The 22,280-nt window shown below is 43.7% G+C and overlaps 1 protein-coding gene across 2 annotated transcripts in view; it reads left to right on the top strand.

Annotated features, from left to right (window-relative positions):
* Positions 1 to 972: 972 nt before the first annotated feature.
* TDRP (testis development related protein) overlaps positions 973 to 22,280 on the top strand; it is a 57,843-nt gene continuing 36,535 nt past the window's right edge. Inside the window, exons 1-2 of one of the 2 annotated variants that reach the window (XM_036898210.2) lie at positions 973 to 1,088; positions 1,832 to 2,027. In XM_036898210.2, coding sequence (XP_036754105.2) covers positions 1,920 to 2,027 — 108 coding nt within the window. In that variant the 5' untranslated portion in view covers positions 973 to 1,088; positions 1,832 to 1,919. Of the gene's footprint in view, positions 1,089 to 1,797; positions 2,028 to 22,280 lie in introns of those variants that run through there. The other variant, XM_036898211.2, reaches the window with a different exon arrangement.

Genomic DNA, 22,280 nt, shown 5'->3' with positions numbered 1-22,280 from the left:
CAGTGTTTATTTTGACAGTCCCTAGTGGGACCCCTTACTAAGGCGTGGGTTGTAGGGCATAGGCTGAGCATTGTTCATTATCTGCATGCTAATTCCCTAAGCCTATCCAGACCAGAAAGCCAAGTTTATCTGATGTGGCTTGCAAAGGTGTGAATATATAAGACTTTAACATTCTTATTCCTATGAAGAGGAGTTCTTCAATTCCTGCTGGGGGTAAAGTATTCTTCTGTAAGTGCTCAGTGGTTTTATGTCATTTTGTAGTATCTGTGCCTGGTGGGCCCAGAGGTACCTGGGGGCCCGGAGGAGGAGGAAGTCTGTGTGGTGACTTCATCTCATGATCCTCTGACTCCCTGAGAATGTAAGGTGGGGCTTCCTGGGTTTCTTGCCCCACGGTCTTGCTTTCCAGGCGGCCGGCTGATGCAATTCGGCCCACGGCATGCGCTGGGATGGGGGTGACCAATGGGTGCCGCCGATTCTTGGGCGGGCGAGTGGGGGAATGGGCCCAAGGCGGGCCGTCCGAGTCGGGCTGGGTCCGGGGCGCGGGTCTGTCCTGGCAAGGTCGGGTCCAGCTGCCCTAAATACGTGATATTGAGAAATGCCCTGGATATTGAGAAAGCCCCACTTGCTTCCCTCTGCGACGTCTGAGCAAGTCCTCGCAGAGATGTGGGCCGAGCCCAGGTTCCACACATCGGTTAATCGGGAACATAGCCGGCCAGCCTCCACTCGCAGGTCCCCGTACCCCCGCCTTCCCAAACCTGTCTGTGCAGTGACCCCTCGGGACCCACCCGGGAACCGCGCGGTGGAGGCGCGACGACCTCTGGGTTCCACGCAGGGGCCCCGCGCCTGCTACCTGACCCGGCCGGGCGCCTCGGTACAGCGGTGTGAGCATGCGCACTGCGACCACCCCGCGTCTGGCCGCGGTAGCCATGGTGACTGAAGCCAACCGCCCAGGTTCCAGCCCCGCCTCCGCGCCGCCGCCCGGCGCACTGGCCGCGCCCCACCGCCGGGGTGAGGGGTCAAGCCGGCTGGCGGGGGGGCTCGGCCTGCGGTGACGGGGGATAAGGGCCTGGGGGGCCCGGAGTGAGTGGGTAAGGGATGGGCGACCCGGAGCGAGGGGTCTGCGGTGGGGGATCCCGGGGTGACGGGGGTCCCGGGGTGAGGGGTGCCTGGGTTGAGAGGCCCAGAGTGAAGGAGCCGGCGGGGGCTAGAGAATGCGGGCCGGGTTAGGGGAACGGAGGTGAGGTGGATGCGGAGTGCGGGGTCGGCCCGGAGTTGGGAGGTCTCGGGCTGAAGCGGGAGCCTAGGATAAGGGGTGCTGGGGTGAGCCGGGCGCCGCAGGTGAGCGGCCGGGGCGAGGAGGCCGGGTAAGGGTCGACCCGGGGTGGAGCAGGGAGTCCCAGCGGGAGAGGCGGGGTGAACGGTGGTGCGCCCGGGATTAGGAGCTCGAGTTAAGGGGGTGGGGAGGTCAGCGCATGGTTGGGGACGGGTGGGGTGAAGCGGGGTGCGGGGCTTGGGGGTCTGGAGGTGGGGGCTTGCTGCGGAGGCCGTACGAGAGAGGACTTGGGTGGCAAGAGGGGAGCCTCTCTCTTGGGGTCCTGGTCGGGGGCAGGTCCGCGGCCGAGAGGGCGGCGACCTTGGGTGGAGGTGGGTGGAGATCAGCGGGGTGGGTGGTGGAGGCCTGCGTGGAGGTGCGCCTGGTGGCCTGGGGTCTGGGCCCGGTGGGTGGGGGCGGGGTGGGCTGGCCGGGAGGGGCGGGGCTGGTCCGGCGGGCGGGCGGGGAAGGCGGCCCTTCCCGCCCCGCCCGGCTCCACTCCGGCGCGCCCGCCCGCAGGAGTCGCCGCCGAGCGTCCGCGCACCGAAGGCCGGCAGAGGAGGGGCGCCGCACTCGGACGCCAGGACGCGGGAGGCCCCTGCGGAGCATGTGGAAGCTGGGCCGGAGCCGGGTGCTCTTGGACGAGCCCCCAGAGGAGGAGGACGGCTTGCCCGGGGAGTTCCCGCCCGCAGCCGCGGCGGCGGCCGGCGCCCAGGTGAGGGGGGCGCAGGTGGGGGGCGCGCAGGTGAGGGCCGGGCGGCGCCGACTGGGAGGCGCGCCACTGGGAGTTGAGCGCGGGCGGCTCGCTGGAGTGGGGGCGCAGAGATGGGGTGAGTCGTTGAGGCCCGGGCCGCCGGGCCCCGTCGTGGTGGGTGTTGACCTCCCCGCGTTAATAGGCGCTGAGCCCCGCGTCCTCACCCTTCCCTGTCGGTTCCGGACGCCGGGACAGCACCCGGGAGCCTTCCTGCGGAGGTGGACCTGGTCCGGGGCAGATAACGGGCAGGTCCTGGGCGGTTGGGAGCTGTGGCGGCCGGGCCGTACAGATAAAAGCTCTCGGTGACCATAGCAGCATGCCAAGTGGGCTGAGTGCTTGTTTGGATAACAAATATTTCCTTTTCTTAAACCTTTGATAGTTTGGAGGAAGGAGGCAGATGACCTGTCCTTTATGCTGAAAATCAAAAGACCGTGGCCCTGCAAATTCAGAGATATGCTTGGAATGTTTAGAATTTTTTAATTTGAAAGGATCCCAGGTGGATCCTGTATGCATTACACAGGCTTCACCCCTCCCCCTCTGTTGGACTGCGGTATTTCAATGTGCAATGAAATTTAGGTCAGAAATTCGACTCTTTTACAGCATAGGGAATAGAGTCAACAATATTGTAATAACTTTGGTGACAGTGGTAACTACACTGGACCGTCGTGAGCATTTCATATGCACCTAATTATCCAATCACTACACCTGAAACTAGTAAGTCAACTGTCCTTTAATTAAAAAAATTTTTATGACCGTGTTCATAAAATTTATTTTTTTTGTTAAATGCTTGGAATCTCCTGCTGCTGTTAAAGCTGTATGGAAGTTTATGAAGATCTGCATCTTTCTTCCCAGGACTTAGAAAGATTGGATGAGATTGTTTCTTGCCCACTGGGGCAAAATCACTTTCCCTAGGACTCAAGTAGTTTCATCTTGATATTTCTTACAAGAGTTAAATGCCCTTTACACCTCAGGGAAATGGATTTGGTGCGTTTAAAGTGCTTACCCTGCTTCTTATTTTGTGAATCTCAAAATTCTATGGTTAACTCTAAACAGCAGCTCTCTTAAATGTAATGAGAATTTATGCGTGGTTACAGAATTATTTAAAGCTGTGTTAGTCCAGGGAGAGGAAATCCCGGGGCAAAATACCTCTAAAAACCGAAGTCAGTCAAAGGGAGAAATAAACCTTAAAACCCACTTACTGCTCACAAACTGCAGTCCTGCCCATCTCTCTCCTGCCCAAGCAGCAGCAAAACTGGCCCTCCCCTCTCAGGTGCAGATAAGCCCTCTCGGTTGCCCAGGTAATTACCCATTGATATGGAGATGAACTTCTCTCCACCCCTGAGGAATGATGCAAATACACTAAAGCCACACTTCTTTCCACCACTGAACGCCTATTGGTATGCAGATGTACTAAGGCCAGGCAAGATATTCTGGAAATGTTAACAATTTTACCCACAGGCCACCCCTCCAGAAATCTCTCCTTACAATTTACTCATTCCCCCTCTTCGAACCTATCTAATAACATACAATAGCAACAGCAATAAAATCTTGATAATACTCAAGCCAGAGGATTCAGCCTATTCAGATTAAGTAAATGTACTTTACAGCACAATCTCTCACTAAGCACAAAATACGTTTCTACACTTGTTTACTCATTCCTAACTACCATGCTAGATTGCTCACAAAACTTTTACCAAACATTCAACAAAGTCAGGCCTCTCTTTAAGCACTTTTTTCTTGACAACAGCAACACAGTTATAATTCTTAAGCCAGAGGATTCAGCTAGGTTCAAAGTCCCATGCAGATTAAGTCCAAAGTTCCTGCATTCCAGCCATCACGCAGCAGCTGCAGCCAGAGGGCGCATCCAGGACACAAGGACTGTAGAAGCAAATAACCATGATTGTGGGGGGCCACTTTGCTGTTACTCCAGGAATACACAGGAGGCCAGCCTCCAGACCTTTTCCCCAAGGTGCCAGAAGAGCCAGCCATTGCCAGTCCATGTGTTGAAATGTCCAGGGCCACATCCATTTTATTCCTAATTGCTGCACCCATCCTTGCAATACATGACCAATAAAGTGGGTGCCTTGATCGCTCTCAATCACCGGTGACCGACCATAGGCTGCAAAGAAACGCTCTAGGCCCCTCTTGGTGGGTTGCTGATCTGCACAACGTGCAGTGCACTCCTTCCAGGCTTGGCTGACTTCTTCAAAGGTCAATGGCAAGCCCCACCGATGGGCTACAGTCCACATTGTCTTTTGCCCCACGTGCAACAAATGGTGATGTAGCCACCATTGGGCCATGTCAGAAGCAGACTTTCCTTCTAGCCAGCGCACCTGGGCCAATGCGTCTGTTTCATCATTCCCTGGGGATGGCAAAGGCAAGTGGCCAGTCACATGGTATACGGTAGGTGTCTGTGCCACACCACTCCATGGACTTTGGGTCCAGTCTTGCACCCACCCTGTGATGGGATAGGTGGTTATTATCTTGGTTGGTGCTGTTCTGCAGTGAGCCCCGTAGCCAGCAAGATGTACACAGCAGCCAGTTACTTCTCTATCAAGGTGACCCGGACCTCTGCTCCTTTCCATAGTTGTGCCCAGGCTCTGTCTGGCAGCAGGAGCAGAAGCAGTGGCAGAAGCATTAGCCTTAGGCTCGGGCCATGGGCTGGGGTTGGTGCGGCCAGCAGCGGTGGTGGTGCCTCCATGACACACGAGTGTAGACACATGTCCCTTGGCACGAGCACCACTTCTCCCCATCATTTCGTGGGGTGTCCCAAAGTTCACACCCCTTATAACAGATTTTGGGTTCAGAGGAACCCTGCCGACTGCCCCAAGTGTCAGTCCAGGGAGAGGAAATCCTGGGGCAAAATACCTCTAAAAACCGAAATCAGTCAAAGGGAGAAATAAAGTTTAAAACCCATTTGTTGCTCAAAACTGCAGTCTGGCCCATCAAGCAGCAGCAAAACCGGCCCTCCGCCTCACCTCTCAGGTACAGATAAGCCCTCCCTGCCCAGGTAATTACCCATTGGTATGGAGATGAACTTTTCTCCACCCCTGAGGAATGATGCAAATGCAGTAAAGCCATACTTCTTTCCACTGTATGCCTATTCTTAGCAGACGTAATAAAGCCAGGTGAGATATTCTGGAAATGTTACAATTTTAACCACAAGCTGTAAATAACTAGTGGTCGAAGATGAGCAATATTGTTGTTTCTGGATGAACTCTTTAAACCTATGTTCTGCTTCCGTTTCTTGTAATGAATCCTAAAACCTATTTTCTTTTCCTCATCTTATTTTTAAATATTTCTAACATAAGGAAAAGTTGGAAGACTAAGAAATTGAACACCCATGTATACACCACCTAGATTAAACCATTTAGTAACACATTTACTAAAGTTCTTTTGTTTCCTGATCTTTTGGTTTACGGAATTGTCATCTTTTTCTAGGTGTGTGTGGGAGAGGTGGTGGTTTTATATTTCCTTGGATGTTGTTTTTTAGGTACTCAGAACAGTTGAGTGAAAAGTAGATTTCCCGTATACCCTCTGGACCCCACTATAAGCATGTCATTTGTTGTGATCATTGAACCTTCCTTAACATATCAAGATCACCCAGAGTCTATAGTTTACATTAGTATTCACTTCTGGTGGTGTACATTCTGTAGAATTTGACAAATGTAACGTGACATATACCCACCACTATAGTGTCACAGACTATTTTCACTGCAGTAAACCCTCTTTGTTCTACTCATTCATTTCTCCTGCACTAGCACTAGCCAACACCAGATCTTACTGTCCCCATAGTTTCGTCTTTTCCAGAATGTCACATAGTTGGAATCACACAGTATGTAGCCTTTCCAGATTAGCTTCTTTCATGTAGTCTGTCTGTATTTAAGGTTCCCCCACATCTTTCAATAGCATGATGTCATTTCTTTTTAGCTCTGAATACTAACTAAATCTGTTATCTGAATGTACCAACTTATCCATTCACCTGTTGAAGGGCATCTTGGTTATTTCCAAGTTTTGGCAGTTGTGAATTGCTAGTATAAACATCTGTGTGCAGGTTTTTATGGAAATTTTTAACTCGGATCAATACTTAGGAGTGTGATTGCTGTATTGTATGATAATATGTTTATTTTGGTAAGAAACCAGTCTTTCAGGTGGTTGCACCATTTCCCATTCCCACCAGCAGTGAATGAGAACTCCTGTTGCTCCGCATCCTCACTACGTTTTGGCCATTCTGACGGGTGTGTACGTAGTGGTGTCTCATTGTTTTAATTGTGCTCTCCTGATAACATGATGTGCAGCAGCTTCTCACCTGCTTATTTGCCATCTGTATGTTTTTGGATTGTTTGCCACATTTTTTTTTTAATTGGGTTGCTTGTTTTTTTGTTGAGTTTTAAAGAGGTTTTTGAGTATTATGGATAACAATCCTTTATCACATAGATTTTTCCCAAATATTTTCTCCCAGTCTGTGCCTTGTCTTCTCCTTGCCAGTGTTTGCAGAGTAGCAGTCTTTAATCTTAATGAAGCCCAGGTTATCAGGTATTTCTCTCATGTCAGTGGTGGTGTATCTCGAAAGTCAGAGCCAAACCCAAAGTCATCTGGATTTTCCCATGTTATCTTCTAGGAGTGAGATTTCACTGTGGTTTTTATGTTACCCGATTAAGGATATCTGTGGTTTAATGTGTTTAAAAACCTTTGGCATAGGAAAATAGACATTTTTTATTGTGACAAGTTAGCCATGATCTAAATTTAGGTAAAATTCCTTCAGGAGGATTGATCTTCACCCCAAAGTCAGCTTCTCTTAGAATTAAATTTTGAAATTCATGACAAGGCTACCATAAAACTTCTGCCTACAAATTTCTATTTTAAAGTTGAAAGAAGTAGGAATTAGTATGCAAGAAGGATTTCCTGGGTCTGTTAGCTCTTGGTTCTGTTTCATTTTCTGTCTTTCAGTCCCCCCACTTCCCCAAAAAATCAGTCAGCTGGTTCTGTAATAAAGGCGCAGGCTGAGAATATACTTTGCCTTATTCTAGAAAGGTATTAGTTTGCATTCATATCATATTTAGTTTGCATTTCAGCTTTCTTGAAAATCAGGTCATGCAGCTGTAATCTGTTTTTTTTTTTTAAAGAAAAAAATGGCTTAATCCTAAATTTTAATAAGTTTGAAATGTGAGGCATTCAAAATCATTACTTGCATTTAAGAAACACTTAACTGTTTTAAATTATTTTAACACTAAAAAATTGTTTCTTTGAGCTCATGGTCTTTTCTGTCATAAATATCCATTTTGTATTAAAATATAACAGGTTTATAAGGCGAATCACTCATTGCAATCATTTAACAAGGAGAGACAAGTTTTAATGAGTAATGTTTATTTAAGAGAACTGCTTTGCATATTGTAGAAGTTTTCTGGATATTAAATGTTAGATCTTAAGTTCTTTCCACTTCATAATGGGAAGTATTGTTACTTTTTTTGTATAGCAATCCAGTGAAACATTTATGCTTATTCATAAATGTATATTTTAATTATAAAGTTGCTTTCCCATTATAAACATTTTTCTGCACCTTGGCTTGTATCATGGAACACTTCTGTTGCAGCATTGCAGCTGAAATATTCATTTTTAAGGCTGGATAATACTAATTGCTGCATTTACCTAATTGGGCCTCTTCTGATGGGTATTTAGGATCTGAGCCTTTTTTTAAACTTACGCCCCTCAGAGTTTTATGTGGTAGCGGAGAAGGAAATGTAGAGATACACTCCACGCTGAGGTGGTCTAGACTGGTTCTTTTTAGGAGCTCCAAGCCGGACTGCATAGGGATTCAGCTAGCTTTAAAGTAATGCCTAAAAACAAATCTCAGAGAACTTTTGGCATATTTTCATGTTAAAACATTTAAAAGGCTTAGACATTATGCAAGATTCCCCCCACCCCCAATTGGAACATTTCAGGTTTTTTTTGTTTTTTTTTAAATTTGCTTTGAAGATAGGAGCCAAGGGACAGGAAGCCTAGTTTAGGCCCCATGGAATCATTCTGGCCCAGCGCTCCGCTGGAGTTTGCTTTAGTGGTGTTTGGGGGATGGGGGAATAAACTAGATGCTGGTTTGTGTGAACTCTAAGTTCAGAAGAGAGATGCTCTAGGCCTAGCGCTCTTTTGCGGGGCAGGGCACATTGGGAATAGTGTGGGCTTCAGTTAACGACTTTTGAACACTTGTAGCTTGCTCTTTTCACTTAGCAATATGTTTTGAATCTTAATGATACTTGAAGAGCTTCTTCATTCTTCTGTTTGTGCATGTGCTTCATAGTTGTATTTCCTGGTATAGATAGACTTTTGAAAAACCTATTCCCTGTTGATGACCTTTAGGAGGAGGTTCTAGTCTCTGTGACAAACATGGTGCTGAAGTCATTACATATCTCGGAGGATAAAGTTCTAGAAGTGGAGCCAGTAAGGTCAAGTCCACATGCATGTGTAATTTTGATAGGAAGTTCTAAATTGGCGTCCTAAAGAGGTTGTGGAATGTTCATTTCAACTGGCAGTAAATGAGTCTTGTCAATATGGCACGATGTAATGTGTTCACAGAACTTTAGATCTGACGGGTGAAAAGTCATAATCTGGATGTGGTTTTAATTTGTATTTCTCTCATTAAATATCTTTTCATATGTTTATAAGCCTAAATGATTAGATGCACTAACTTGTAGTCAGAATAACTGCGTTTCCATGAAGATACAGTCTGGTAGCTTGCAGGTAGATGTTGGTTTTTGGTGTACAATGAGTTTCACCTCTGCCATGTAGTACCCAGAGGACCTGTTGCAAGCCACTTGACCTAGAAAAGCTGAGGTTTTATTTATCATCTGTGTAACTGGGATAAGGGTAAACTCCCACGTTCATTGTCTGCTGGGCTTAGGCACTCTTGTAGCCCTTGACATTGATTATTGCCACCATTTGCCAGATGTGGAAACCAGTCACAAGGCAGGAGGGTGACTTGGAAAGTCCATACAGCTACTCGGTGGTGATGAAGACTCTCTCCTTAGCGAAACTTTAGTGAGGCTCTTCTGAGCCCTCTTCCCAACTAGTCTCAACCTGAGAATCTTTGTTAGCACCCTAGAATGTACTTGATGGCCATGTTCATTCAGCCAGTGGGATGCAAATTGGCAAGAGGTGTGAGAGGGTGGCAATGATGGTGAATTCAAACATCAACACAGCTGGATTTGTAGTGATGCTGACCTCTTGCATTTTACTCATTTGATAGACATTAGAAAGCACTTGTTATCTCTCTTAAGAGTTATCCAGATTTTAGGTCGAAAACCCCACAGAGAAAGGCCTTTATGTCCTCTGCTGTGTACATTGGTCCAGTATTATGAAGTGAAGGGACTAGGCACATGATTTTCCAGCAGTGCCACCACCTGATCACCAGCGCTGTCATACAGTCATGGCTAGTGTTGAGGGATTAAAGCAGGAAGTCAGGGGAGGAATTGCAGCAGTTTCATTTTTACTGGGTCTGGAAGGAAGAATAAGAGTTTTCCAGGTTTAGAAGATCTGATTCCCTTCTGGATGCAGATTCATTTTGGTATCAGTAAATACTTCTTTGTAGGGTTAGTCTTACTGGACATGCATATGAGCAAAATCAGAAATTAAATCAGATCTACTTTTGTCAGCTAAAGGCAAATGGGAATTATTTGAGGGAAGGGGAAAAAGAAGAGTCAGAGTCAGATGAGAAGGAAAATGATCATAGGTAAATCACTCACACTTCAGATCCAGTTAACTAATCTTAAAAGGAGGCTTGAGTGTACTACTTGCCGGATACAGTAGTGATGCCCAGTAGAAATATAATGCAGACATTTTCTAGTAGCTACATGAGAACAATTTTTTAAAAGGGTGAAATTAATTTTTATACAGTATTCTAAACTCAGTATACCATACAATTAATTATATTAATTTGTAATCAGTATAAAATTTTTTTTTTTTTTTAAATAATTATTTTTTATTGAAGGGTAGTTGACACACAGTATTACATTACATGAGTTTCAAGTGTACAACACAGTGGTAGAACATTTATATACATAATTCTAGGTTCCAGCTATCACCCTACCAGGCTGTTACAATATCTTGACTATATTCCTTATGCTATACATTACATCCCGGTTACTAATTTATTTTACCATTGGAAGTCTGTCCTTTTTTTTTTTTTTTTTTTTTTTTTGTGAGGGCATCTCTCATATTTATTGATCAAATGGTTGTTAACGACAATAAAATTCTGTATAGGGGAGTCAATGCTCAATGCACAATCATTAATCCACCCCAAGCCTAATTTTTGTCAGTCTCCAATCTTCTGAGGCATAACAAACAAGTTTTTACATGTAGAACAAATTCTTACATAATGAATAAGTTACATAGTGAACAGTACAAGGGCAGTCATCACAGAAACTTTCGGTTTTGCTCATGCATTATGAACTCTAAACAGTCAGTTCAAATATGAATACTCATTTGGTTTTTATACTTGATTTATATGTGGATACCACATTTCTCTCTTTATTATTATTATTTTTAATAAAATGCTGAAGTGGTAGGTAGATACAAGATAAAGGTAGAAAACATAGTTTAGTGTTGTAAGAGAGCACATGTAGATGATCAGGTGTGTGCCTGTAGACTATGTGTTAATCCAAGCTAGACAAGGGCAATAAAACATCCACGGATGCAGAACATTTCTCTCAGAACGGGGGGGTGAGGTTCTAAGCCTCACCTCTGTTGATCCCCAGTTTCTCACCTGATGGCTCCCCTGCGACTGTGCCTGTCTTAGGTTGTTCCTCCCTTGAGGAATCTTACCCGTCTCTGGCTAACCAGTCATCTTCCGGGGCCATACAGGGAAATGTGAAGTTGGTAAGTGAGAGAGAAGCCTTATTGTTTGAAAAAGTTAGCTTTTTACTTCTTTGCATATTTATGCCCTGTGGCTTCTATGCCCAGCATTTGTCTTGAGGTATCTTTACCACTTGGAAGAATTATGATACTCGGTAAATTTGATATGAGGCACGAATTCTATTTAAGGGTTGTAATTAGGAAGGAAGAAGAAAAGCTATAGAAGTAGCAGGCGGAAGAAAACATGGGAAGATTGATTATTTCTTTGATATATCTTCTTGTAGAGTAACTTCAGCATGTACAGGTTTTAAGCTACTACTTAAATTGCACACACACATTAACATAATAGGAGTATAGTTACATAACCAAAGCATATCTGTAATTACCAGCCATCTCCAGTGAAACCAAGAAAACCAGTTAGGCACCTTAGGCATTTGTGAAAACTTATCTATGATATGGTGGATATTGTCCAACTGAACTTGAACAGTCTGAGAGAAATCAGACAAATTAAAACAACCCATTCCTGGGGACTGTTCACATGCCATATGTTCTTTTAACAGTAAATAGTTTGTAGTTGTAAGACTTTGGAGCGCTACAATTTGCACTTCTCCAAATTCTTGGTTGAGTACCAACAGTATAGATCCAGTCCAATTTTGTTGTTTTACTGTATGCACAGGCCAGCTTAGATATCTCCTTCCTCATTCCCATGGCAAGTCCAGGAGCTGGTGGGATGAGTGCATCTACAGCTGTAGCAGTGCGTGGATCTTTGTTGGGGTTTTTTGATGATCATCTTCTGGCATGAGTCTTCCAGAGAGTGCAGATGTTGGAAGTTCTTTTTCATATCGTATCTTAGTTCATTTTCGGGGTTGCCCAATTAGGCTTTGATCCTCTGTATAAACACAAACAGACCCTTTGCCTACACTTTTATATGCCCTTTATACCCTTGTGTAGAACTCGTTGGAGGTTACCACACAGAAACTGCCCTTTTTTTTTTTTTTTTTTTTTCTATCACTAATCTACACTTACATGATGAATATTATGTTTACTAGGCTCTCCCCTATAAACCCCTTTACAGTCACTGTCCATCAGCATAGCAAAATGTTGTAGAATCACTACTTGCCTTCTCTGTGTTGTACAGCCCTCCCTTTTCTCCTACCCCCCCCATGCATGTTAATCATAATACCCCCCTACTTCTCCCCCCCTTATCCCTCCCTACCCACCCATCCTCCCCAGTCCTTTTCCCTTTGGTACCTGTTAGTCCATTCTTGAGTTCTGTGATTCTGGTGCTGTTTTGTTCCTTCAGTTTTTCCTTTGTTCTTATATTCCACAGATAAGTGAAATCATTTGGTATTTCTCTTTCTCCGCTTGGCTTGTTTCACTGAGCATAATACCCTCCAGCTCCATCCATGTTGCTGCAAATGATTGGATTTGCCTTTTTCTTATGGCTGAGTAGTATTCCATTGTGTATATGTACCACATCTTCTTTATCCATTCATCTATTGATGGACATTTATTTTGCTTCCAATTCTTGGCTATTGTAAATAGTGCTGCAATAAACATAGGGGTGCATCTGTCTTTCTCAAACTTGATTGCTGCGTTCTTAGGGTAAATTCCTAGGAGTGGAATTCCTGGGTCAAATGGTAAGTCTGTTTTGAGCATTTTGATGTACCTCCATACTGCTTTCCACAATGGTTGAACAAGTTTACATTCCCACCAGCAGTGTAGGAGGGTTCCCCTTTCTCCACAGCCTCGCCAACATTTGTTGTTGTTTGTCTTTTGGATGGCAGCCATCCTTACTGGTGTGAGGTGATACCTCATTGTAGTTTTAATTTGCATTTCTCTGATAATTAGCGATGTGGAGCATCTTCTCATGTGTGTGTTGGCCATCTGTATTTCTTTTTTGGAGAACCGTCTGTTCAGTTCCTTTGCCCATTTTTTAATTGGGTTATTTGTTTTTTGTTTGTTGAGGCGTGTGAGCTCTTTATATATTCTGGACGTCAAGCCTTTATCGGATGTGTCATTTTCAAAGATATTCTCCCATACTGTAGGGTTCCTTTTTGTTCTATTGATGGTGTCTTTTGCTGTACAGAAGCTTTTCAGCTTAATATAGTCCCACTTGTTCATTTTTGCTGTTGTTTTCCTTGCCCGGGGAGATATGTTCAAGAAGAGGTCACTCATGTTTATGTCTAAGAGGTTTGTGCCTATGTTTTCTTCCAAGAGTTTAATGGTTTCATGGCTTACATTCAGGTCTTTGATCCATTTTGAGTTTACTTTTGTATATGGGGTTAGACAATGGTCCAGTTTCATTCTCCTACATGTAGCTGTCCAGTTTTGCCAGCACCACCTGTTGAAGAGACTGTCATTTCCCCATTGTATGTCCATGGCTCCTTTATCAAATATTAATTGACCATATATGTCTGGGTTAATGTCTGGATTCTCTAGTCTGTTCCATTGGTCTGTGGCTCTGTTCTTGTGCCAGTACCAAATTGTCTTGATTACTATGGCTTTATAGTAGAGCTTGAAGTTGGGGAGTGAGATCCCCCCTACTTTATTCTTCTTTCTCAGGATTGCTTTGGCTATTCGGGGTCTTTGGTGTTTCCATATGAATTTTTGAATTATTTGTTCCAGTTCATTGAAGAATGTTGCTGGTAGTTTCATAGGGATTGCATCAAATCTGTATATTGCTTTGGGCAGGATGGCCATTTTAACGATATTAATTCTTCCTAGCCACGAGCATGGGATGAGTTTCCATCTGTTAGTGTCCCCTTTAATTTCTCTTAAGAGTGACTTGTAGTTTTCAGAGTATAAGTCTTTCACTTCTTTGGTTAGGTTTATTCCTAGGTATTTTATTTTTTTTGATGCAATTGTGAATGGAGTTGTTTTCCTGATTTCTCTTTCTGTTGGTTCATTGTTGGTATATAGGAAAGCCACAGATTTCTGTGTGTTGATTTTGTATCCTGCAACTTTGCTGTATTCCGATATCAGTTCTAGTAGTTTTGGGGTGGAGTCTTTAGGGTTTTTTATGTACAGTATCATGTCATCTGCAAATAGTGACAGTTTAACTTCTTCTTTACCAATCTGGATTCCTTGTATTTCTTTATTTTGTCTGATTGCCGTAGCTAGGACCTCCAGTACTATGTTAAATAACAGTGGAGAGAGTGGGCATCCCTGTCTAGTTCCCGATCTCAGCGGAAATGCTTTCAGCTTCTCGCTGTTCAATATAATGTTGGCTGTGGGTTTATCATAGATGGCCTTTATTATGTTGAGGTACTTGCCCCTCTATTCCCATTTTGCTGAGAGTTTTTAACATGAATGGATGTTGAACTTTGTCAAATGCTTTTTCAGCATCTATGGAGATGATCATGTGGTTTTTGTCTTTCTTTTTGTTGATGTGGTGGATGATGTTGATGGACTTTCGAATGTTGTACCATCCTTGCATCCCTGGGATGAATCCCACTTGGTCATGGTGTATGATCCTTTTGATGTATTTTTGAATTCGGTTTGCTAATATTTTGTTGAGTATTTTTGCATCTACGTTCATCAGGGATATTGGTCTGTAGTTTTCTTTTTTGGTGGGGTCTTTGCCTGGTTTTGGTATTAGGGTGATGTTAGCTTCATAGAATGAGTTTGGGAGTATCCCCTCTTCCTCTATTTTTTGGAAAACTTTAAGGAGAATGGGTATTATGTCTTCCCTGTATGTCTGATAAAATTCCGAGGTAAATCCATCTGGCCCGGGGGTTTTGTTCTTTGGTAGTTTTTTGATTACCTCTTCAATTTCGTTGCTGGTAATTGGTCTGTTTAGATTTTCTGTTTCTTCCTGGGTCAATCTTGGAAGGTTGTATTTTTCTAGGAAGTTGTCCATTTCTCCTAGGTTTCCCAGCTTGTTAGCATATAGGTTTTCATAGTATTCTCCAATAATTCTTTGCATTTCCGTGGGGTCCGTCGTGATTTTTCCTTTCTCGTTTCTGATACTGTTGATTTGTGTTGACTCTCTTTTCTTCTTAATAAGTCTGGCTAGAGGCTTATCTATTTTGTTTATTTTCTCGAAGAACCAGCTCTTGGTGTCATTGATTTTTGCTATTGTTTTATTCTTCTCAATTTTATTTATTTCTTCTCTGATCTTTATTATGTCCCTCCTTCTGCTGACCTTAGGCCTCATCTGTTCTTCTTTTTCCAATTTCGATAATTGTGACATTAGACCATTCATTTGGGATTGCTCTTCCTTTTTTAAATATGCTTGGATTGCTATATACTTTCCTCTTAAGACTGCTTTTGCTGTGTCCCACAGAAGTTGGGGCTTAGTGTTGTTGTTGTCATTTGTTTCCATATATTGCTGGATCTCCATTTTGATTTGGTCATTGATCCATTGATTATTTAGGAGCGTGTTGTTAAGCCTCCATGTGTTCGTGAGCTTCTTTGCTTTCTTTGTACAGTTTATTTCTAGTTTTATGCCTTTGTGGTCTGAAAAGTTGGTTGGTAGGATTTCAATCTTTTGGAATTTTCTGAGGCTCTTTTTGTGGCCTAGTATGTGGTCTATTCTGGAGAATGTTCCATGTGCACTTGAGAAGAATGTATATCCCGCTGCTTTTGGATGTAGAGTTCTATAGATGTCTATTAGGTCCATCTGCTCTACTGTGTTGTTCAGTGCTTCCGTGTCCTTACTTATTTTCTGCCCAGTGGATCTATCCTTTGGGGTGAGTGGTGTGTTGAAGTCTCCTAGAATGAATGCATTGCAGTCTATATCCCCCTTTAGTTCTGTTAGTATTTGTTTCACATATGCTGGTCCTCCTGTGTTGGGTGCATATATATTTAGAATTGTTATATCCTCTTGTTGGACTGAGCCCTTTATCATTATGTAGTGTCCTTCTTTATCTCTTGTTACTTTCTTTGTTTTGAAGTCTATTTTGTCTGATATTAGTACTGCAACCCCTGCTTTCTTCTCACTGTTGTTTGCTTGAAATATGTTTTTCCATCCCTTGACTTTTAGTCTGTACATGTCTTTGGGTTTGAGGTGAGTTTCTTGTAAGCAGCATATAGATGGGTCTTGCTTTTTTATCCATTCTGTTACTCTGTGTCTTTTGATTGGTGCATTCAACCCATTAACATTTAGGGTGACTATTGAAAGATATGTACTTATTGCCATTGCAGGCTTTAAATTCGTGGTTACCAAAGGTTCAAGGTTAGCCTCTTTAGTATCTTACTGCCTAACTTAGCTCGCTTATTGAGCTGTTATATACACTGTCTGGAGATTCTTTTCTTCTCTCCCTTCTTGTTCCTCCTCCTCGATTCTTCATATGTTGGGTGTTTTGTGCTGTGCTCCTTCTAGGAGTGCTCCCATCTAGAGCAGTCCCTGTAAGATGTTCTGTAGAGGTGGTTTGTGGAAAGCAAATTCCCTCAGCTTTTGTTTGTCTGGGAATTGTTTAATCCCACCGTCATATTTGAATGATAGTCGTGCTGGATACAGTATCCTTGGTTCAAGGCCCTTCTGTTTCATTGTATTAAATATATCATGCCATTCTCTTCTGGCCTGTAGGGTTTCTGTTGAGAAATCTGACGTTAGCCTGATGGGTTTCCCTCTTTATAGGTGACCTTTTTCTCTCTAGCTGCCTTTAACACTCTTTCCTTGTCCTTGATCTTTGCCATTTTAATTATTATGTGTCTTGGTGTTGTCCTCCTTGGATCCTTTCTGTTGGGGGTTCTGTGTATTTCCGTGGTCTGTTCGATTACTTCCTCCCCCAGTGTGGGGAAGTTTTCAGCAATTATTTCTTCTAAGATACTTTCCATCTCTTTTCCTCTCTCTTCTTCTTCTGGGACCCCTATAATACGGATATTGTTCCTTTTGGATTGGTCACACAGTTCTCTTAATATTGTTTCATTCCTGGAGATCCTTTTGTCTCTCTCTATGTCAGCTTCTATGCGTTCCTGTTCTCTGATTTCAATTCCATCAATGGCCTCTTGCATTCTATCCATTCTGCTTATAAACCCTTCCACAGTTTGTTTCATTTCTGCGATCTCCTTTCTGGCATCTGTGATCTCTTTCCGGACTTCATCCCATTTTTCTTGCGTATTTCTCTGCATCTCTGTCAGCATGTTTATGATTCTTATTTTGAATTCTTTGTCAGGGAGACTGGTTAGGTCTGTCTCCTTCTCTGGTGTTGTCTCTGTGATCTTTGTCTGCCTGTAGCTTTGCCTTTTCATGGTGATAGGAATAGTTTGCAGAGCTGGGACGAGTGACGGCTGGAAGGACTTCCCTTCTTGTTGGTTTGTGGCCCTCCTCTCCTGGGAGAACAGCGGCCTCTAGTGGCTTGTGCTGCGCAGCTGCGCGCAGACAGGGCTTCTGCTTCCTGCCCGGCTGCTATGGAGTTGATCTCCGCTGTTGCTGTGGGCGTGGCCTGGCTCGGGCAGCTGCTCCAAAATGGTGGAGTCGCGGTGCAGCAGGAGCGGCTGGGAGGCTATTTATCTCCGTAAGGGGCCTGCCTGCTCCCTGCAGCCCAGGGGTTAGGGTGCCCAGAGATCCCGGATTCCCTACCTCTGGATTAAGTGACCCGCCCTGCCCCTTTAAGACTTCCAAAAAGCACCCGCCAAAACAAAACAATGACCACAAAAAAAAAACTAGAAAAAAATTTTTTTAATTAAAAAAAAAAATTTTTTTAATTAAAAAAAAAAGGTGGTCGTTCGTTTTTCTTTATTCTCCGGTGCCAGCCTCAGGCCTCTGCTCACCGGTCTTTCTGCCCTGTTTCCCTAGTATTGGGGTCCCTGTCCCTTTAAGACTTCCAAAAAGCACTCGCCAAAAGAAAGTAGCAAAAAAGCAAAAAAGAAAAAAAAAATGGTCGCGCGCTTTTCTTATGTCCTCTGTCGCCCAGCCTCCAGTGCCTGCTCACTGTTCTTGCTGCCCTGTTTTCCTAGTATCGAGCGCCCTGCACTCTGGCCCGGATGGCGGGGGCTGGGTGTTCGGCAGCCCTGGGCTCCGTCTCCCTCCCGCTCTGCCTGCTCTTCTCCCGCCAGGAGCTGGGGGGAGGGGCGCTCGGCTCCCGCGGGGCCGGGGCTTGTATCTTACCCCCTTGGCGAGGCGCTGGGTTCTCTCAGGTGTGGATGTGGTCTGGATATTGTCCTGTGTCCTCTGATCTTTATTCTAGGAAGGGTTGTCTTTGTTATATTTTCATAGATATATGTTGTTTTGGGAGGAGATTTCCGCTGCTCTACTCACGCCGCCATCTTCCGCCCCTCCCCCAGTATAAAAATTTTTAATGAGAATTTTACCTTTTTTCTTTTTCCCCATACTGTGTCTTTGAAATCTGGTATTTTCCATTTACCAGCACTTCTCAATTTGGATGCCAACTTTTCATCAAAAATACTAAGTAAATATTTAGATTTTATAAAATTTGCAGCTGAAAAAGTAGGTTGTTTTATCCAAGTTGTTCCAAACATACTTAAAAGTTTTCCAATAACTGCATTGAGAATATCTTTTTAAATTTGACATACAAGTAATTTTTAATTCATTTTTATGCAGCTTCTCCAGTGTAGTGGGCCTGTTTCAGCTCCCCAGTAGCTGTGCTCAGCTAATGGTTAACTGAATTGAACGGCAGGTCCAGGTCGGCACATTCATCCAAAAGGGCTGTGGGCTCTTCTGCTTGCCTGGGCCTTGAAACCTCCGGAAACCAGCTGGGCAGATTCCAAGGCCCTCTGCTGTGCCTTTTGGCACAGTGAGCCATTTGAGGATAGAAATGACCGAGGCCTAATGTCTGTCTCCTCGGCCCAGCACGCTGCTCTGTACACTGCTCTTTAAGTGCTGTTGTTGCGCTTTTGGATTGAAGTTGTTCGTAAGAGTTTAAAATCCCAATTTGTAAGATTGACTTTCACTGTTCTTTACTAGAGCTCAAGGTACCATGGCTTAGAATATTCTTTAGAAATTGCTACTCCATACTCCCTTTGAATTAGATCGTGGGTTTCAACATGTGAATGAAGCTGAAGGTTGTTGAACACAGCGTCTAACTCGCCTGCCCTGTCCTCAGGCTGTGGTGGACTGAAGGCTGCCTTGCCGAGCTCAGACCTCGAGCGCTCCCCGTGGGTAGGTACTTTGTCCCCATGAGGTGAGATCCCCAGGGCATTCATTCTGCCTTTATTAGATATTCTGTTCAGAAGAATGGCTGTCTTGGCCTTAATGTCTGGGTTGGGGAGTGAAGTATATGCAAAGGGGCTATTAAGAATCAGGTTGAGGATTAGAAGCCAAAGATTGAAGCTCACGAGGGCTTTCATCTGTCATTTCTGAATGAGTCAAGATCCAGACCAGCAACAGCCGCAAGGGTTTCATAGACTTTGTTGTTTTCCTGTGTGCTCCTGCCCGGCGGTTCATCGCGCCTGCTCCCTCCCACACACTGACCAAGTCTTCCCAGGTTTACCCTGCTGTGGACTGTCAGAGAAACCAGTTTTCTGCCATCAAAGTCCAATGGGGGTGCTTTGAGGGATGACTCACTGTTCTCACCTTTGCTTATTCCGGAAATGGAGGTGAAGAGGGACCCCAGAAGGCAGGGTGGAGAATAGGTCTCTTAAAGAGAGGTTTTGGGGCCAAATCAGAGGGAGGGGTCCCTGTGAGCTCCTAAAGTGGGTTTCTCACTTTCCAAGATAGTAGAAAATATTTGTTAAAGAAAGAGAACAGCGGTTTAGCTTCATAGTCTTGTAAATGGGAGTGCACTGTGCTATACAACATCTTCATCGAAACTAAGTGGTATGTGTACATTCACATATAAGTCGCCTACCTTGACCCTCATGTGAGTGCTTGCTCTAATGCACAGCGAATGGAACACTTCGCTCAGCAGAGCTGTTTAAAAATAAATGTGTCTTGGTTTGGAGGATATTATTACAGGTTCCTGCCATGTGCCAGGCACTGTGGTGTGTTCTTTACCTGTGTTACTGCAAATCTTCCTAAGAACTCTGAAGGGTAGGTACGGTTGATCTCGTCATTTGTGGATTCTGTATATTTGCAGATTCACTGCCTCACTGAAATGCATTAGAAACCCAAATTAGTAGATGTGGGGCTTCCACAGTCATTGGCAGACAGGTGCCAAATGTCCTGAGCGTGAGAACCTGGCACGCAGGTTTCTCACAGGGGTGGAACACGGGTGTGCTCTGCCTTTTAGTCCAGCTCTCACATTGTAAACAGATGTTCTTCCTCAGTTTATTTTGTGCCAGGTTTTTTCATATTTTTCATGGTTTTGTACTTTTTGGTGGTGATTTTGCTGTTTTGATAGTGCCAAAGCACTCGTTTGTGTTCTTAGGGCAGGATGGCCGTGATGCGCCTTATGGAGAAGATGCATGTTGTGCCAGATAAGTTTTCTTCAGGCATGAGTTATACAGTCTATTTGGCCATGAGTTCAGTGTGAAAGAATCAGTTGTATATTAAAAAAGGTTTCTTTATACAGAAACACATAAAACAAGGTTATAAGTTGATTGACACATGTGAGCAAAGGAACCTGATTCTGGTTCCTAAGAGCAGTGATTGAGATTTTCCCATTTTAGTGTTCATGGAGATTTAAAATGTAGCTACCTTCAATGAGAATCAACTGTATTTTATATTGGAGAACTTAGAGAAGTTTAAAAAACTTGTGTAAGGTTATGTAGCCACTAGGGGGAATTTGAATCCAGGTTTCTCTCAGTACATTTTTTGCTACCCTGTTTTCTTATACCTTATAGGTTATCATAAATTCATGGTATAATTTTCCTCACTTTCCAAATATTCATATTTTATATAAAAAAAATACTGTTGCTTCAACAACCAGTGCCTTAAAAAAGCATTGGTATGTTTTGGCTTAGATTCCAATATAACAAGCATCATGGTATACTTTTACTTTTTGCTTTGTTTTTGTAAGAATGAGAATACTGAGAGAGTATTCAGTTGGGAATGTGAGAGGTAAACAGTTCTCTGATGAATTGGGAAGTGAAAAGTTCTAGAACATGGTGAGAGAAGAACACCTGTCATACATACACCTACCCTTTTATTTATATACCTCCTTTTTTTATTAAACTATTTGAGGAGGAGCACATAGAATTTTAGGTGGTTCTTCAGGAAAGATCCTGAGAAAGGGAGGAAATGGCACAGCAATTCTTTGGAAGCAGGAAGACTCGCATTAGGTTGGAGGATGGAAAACGGACCATTTTTAACTGCCACAGGAGGTCTGTATAGGGGAGAATTGATAAAGCCCACTAAGGACATTAGACTTAATTTGAAGACTTTAACACAGGGCTTTGATATTTTACAAGGAATACTTGTCTGAGGAGGAAGGATTAGAGGCAAGATGCAGATAAAAAAGGTAGGATTCTAGTTTGGGGGTTCAGATGTGAACTAAGAGCCTGAATTCTTTATCTAACAGTCAGAAAGTGTGAGAAGAAATGGGCTTGCCAGAGGTGCTCAGTGAGAGTTGGTGCCTTTGGAGGTGAGTATCAGGGACTGGATGGATCAGGACAAAGGTGTCCATCCCTTCTGAGAGCAACAGGGACTCTTGAGGGTGATGTGGAGGTGGCCTTGAGAGCACTAGCAGGAGTTTGTAGACACGTTGCCTTTGATACAACCCAGATGGAGGAGCTTAGCAGGTGATGCGCAGGAGAGTCTGGAGTGCTCACTTATGGTACTATAAAAATTTTGCAAGAACTTGCTTTCCATTTCAAACTCAGAATTCAGTTGGTAAGTAAACTGGGACCAGGGAAAAGGAATCAGGTAGCATTCTGATGATGAGTACGTTTCTGTATGGGAGTTGGCAAGCAGATCTGGGTCCCAGTTGTGTCACTGATTTTTGTGACTTGAGGCAAATAACTTAGTTTTTCTCTTTCCACAACCCCTGTTTTAAGTGAGGGATGTAGAGCAGAGTTGGGAAACTTACAGTAAAGGGCCATATAGTAAGTATTTTAGGCTTTGCAGGCCATGTGATCTCTATCAGAACTACTCAACTTTGCAGTTGAAGTGCAGACAGCCACAGACAGTATACAAATGATTGAGTGCGGCTGTGTTCCAATAAAACTTGATTTCTAAAAATGGGCTGGGCCCATCTGTAAGCCATTATTTGCTGATCCCAGCTTAAAATTTTTTAAATTTTATTGAATATATATATATATTCAGTATAACATAAAGATTATGACAAATAATATATTAGTTCCAGGTGTTACACTGTAGTGATTCACCATTTATATATATTGCCCAAGTAATGCCAGGATAAGTCTGTCACCATAAAAAGCTGTTGCACATTAGTAAGTATATTACCTGTGCTGTATATTGTATGCCCATGTCTCCTTTATTTTTTTTTATTTTTTATTTTTTTAGATAATTATTTTTTATTGAAGGGTAGTTGACACATAGTATTACATTACATTAGTTTCAGG

Source organism: Manis pentadactyla, chromosome 7 (genome assembly GCF_030020395.1).
Source record: "Manis pentadactyla isolate mManPen7 chromosome 7, mManPen7.hap1, whole genome shotgun sequence".
NCBI classification, from domain to species: Eukaryota; Metazoa; Chordata; class Mammalia; order Pholidota; family Manidae; genus Manis; species Manis pentadactyla.
Note: the sequence above shows the minus strand (reverse complement) of the source record. Positions and strands in the feature narration are given on the sequence as shown.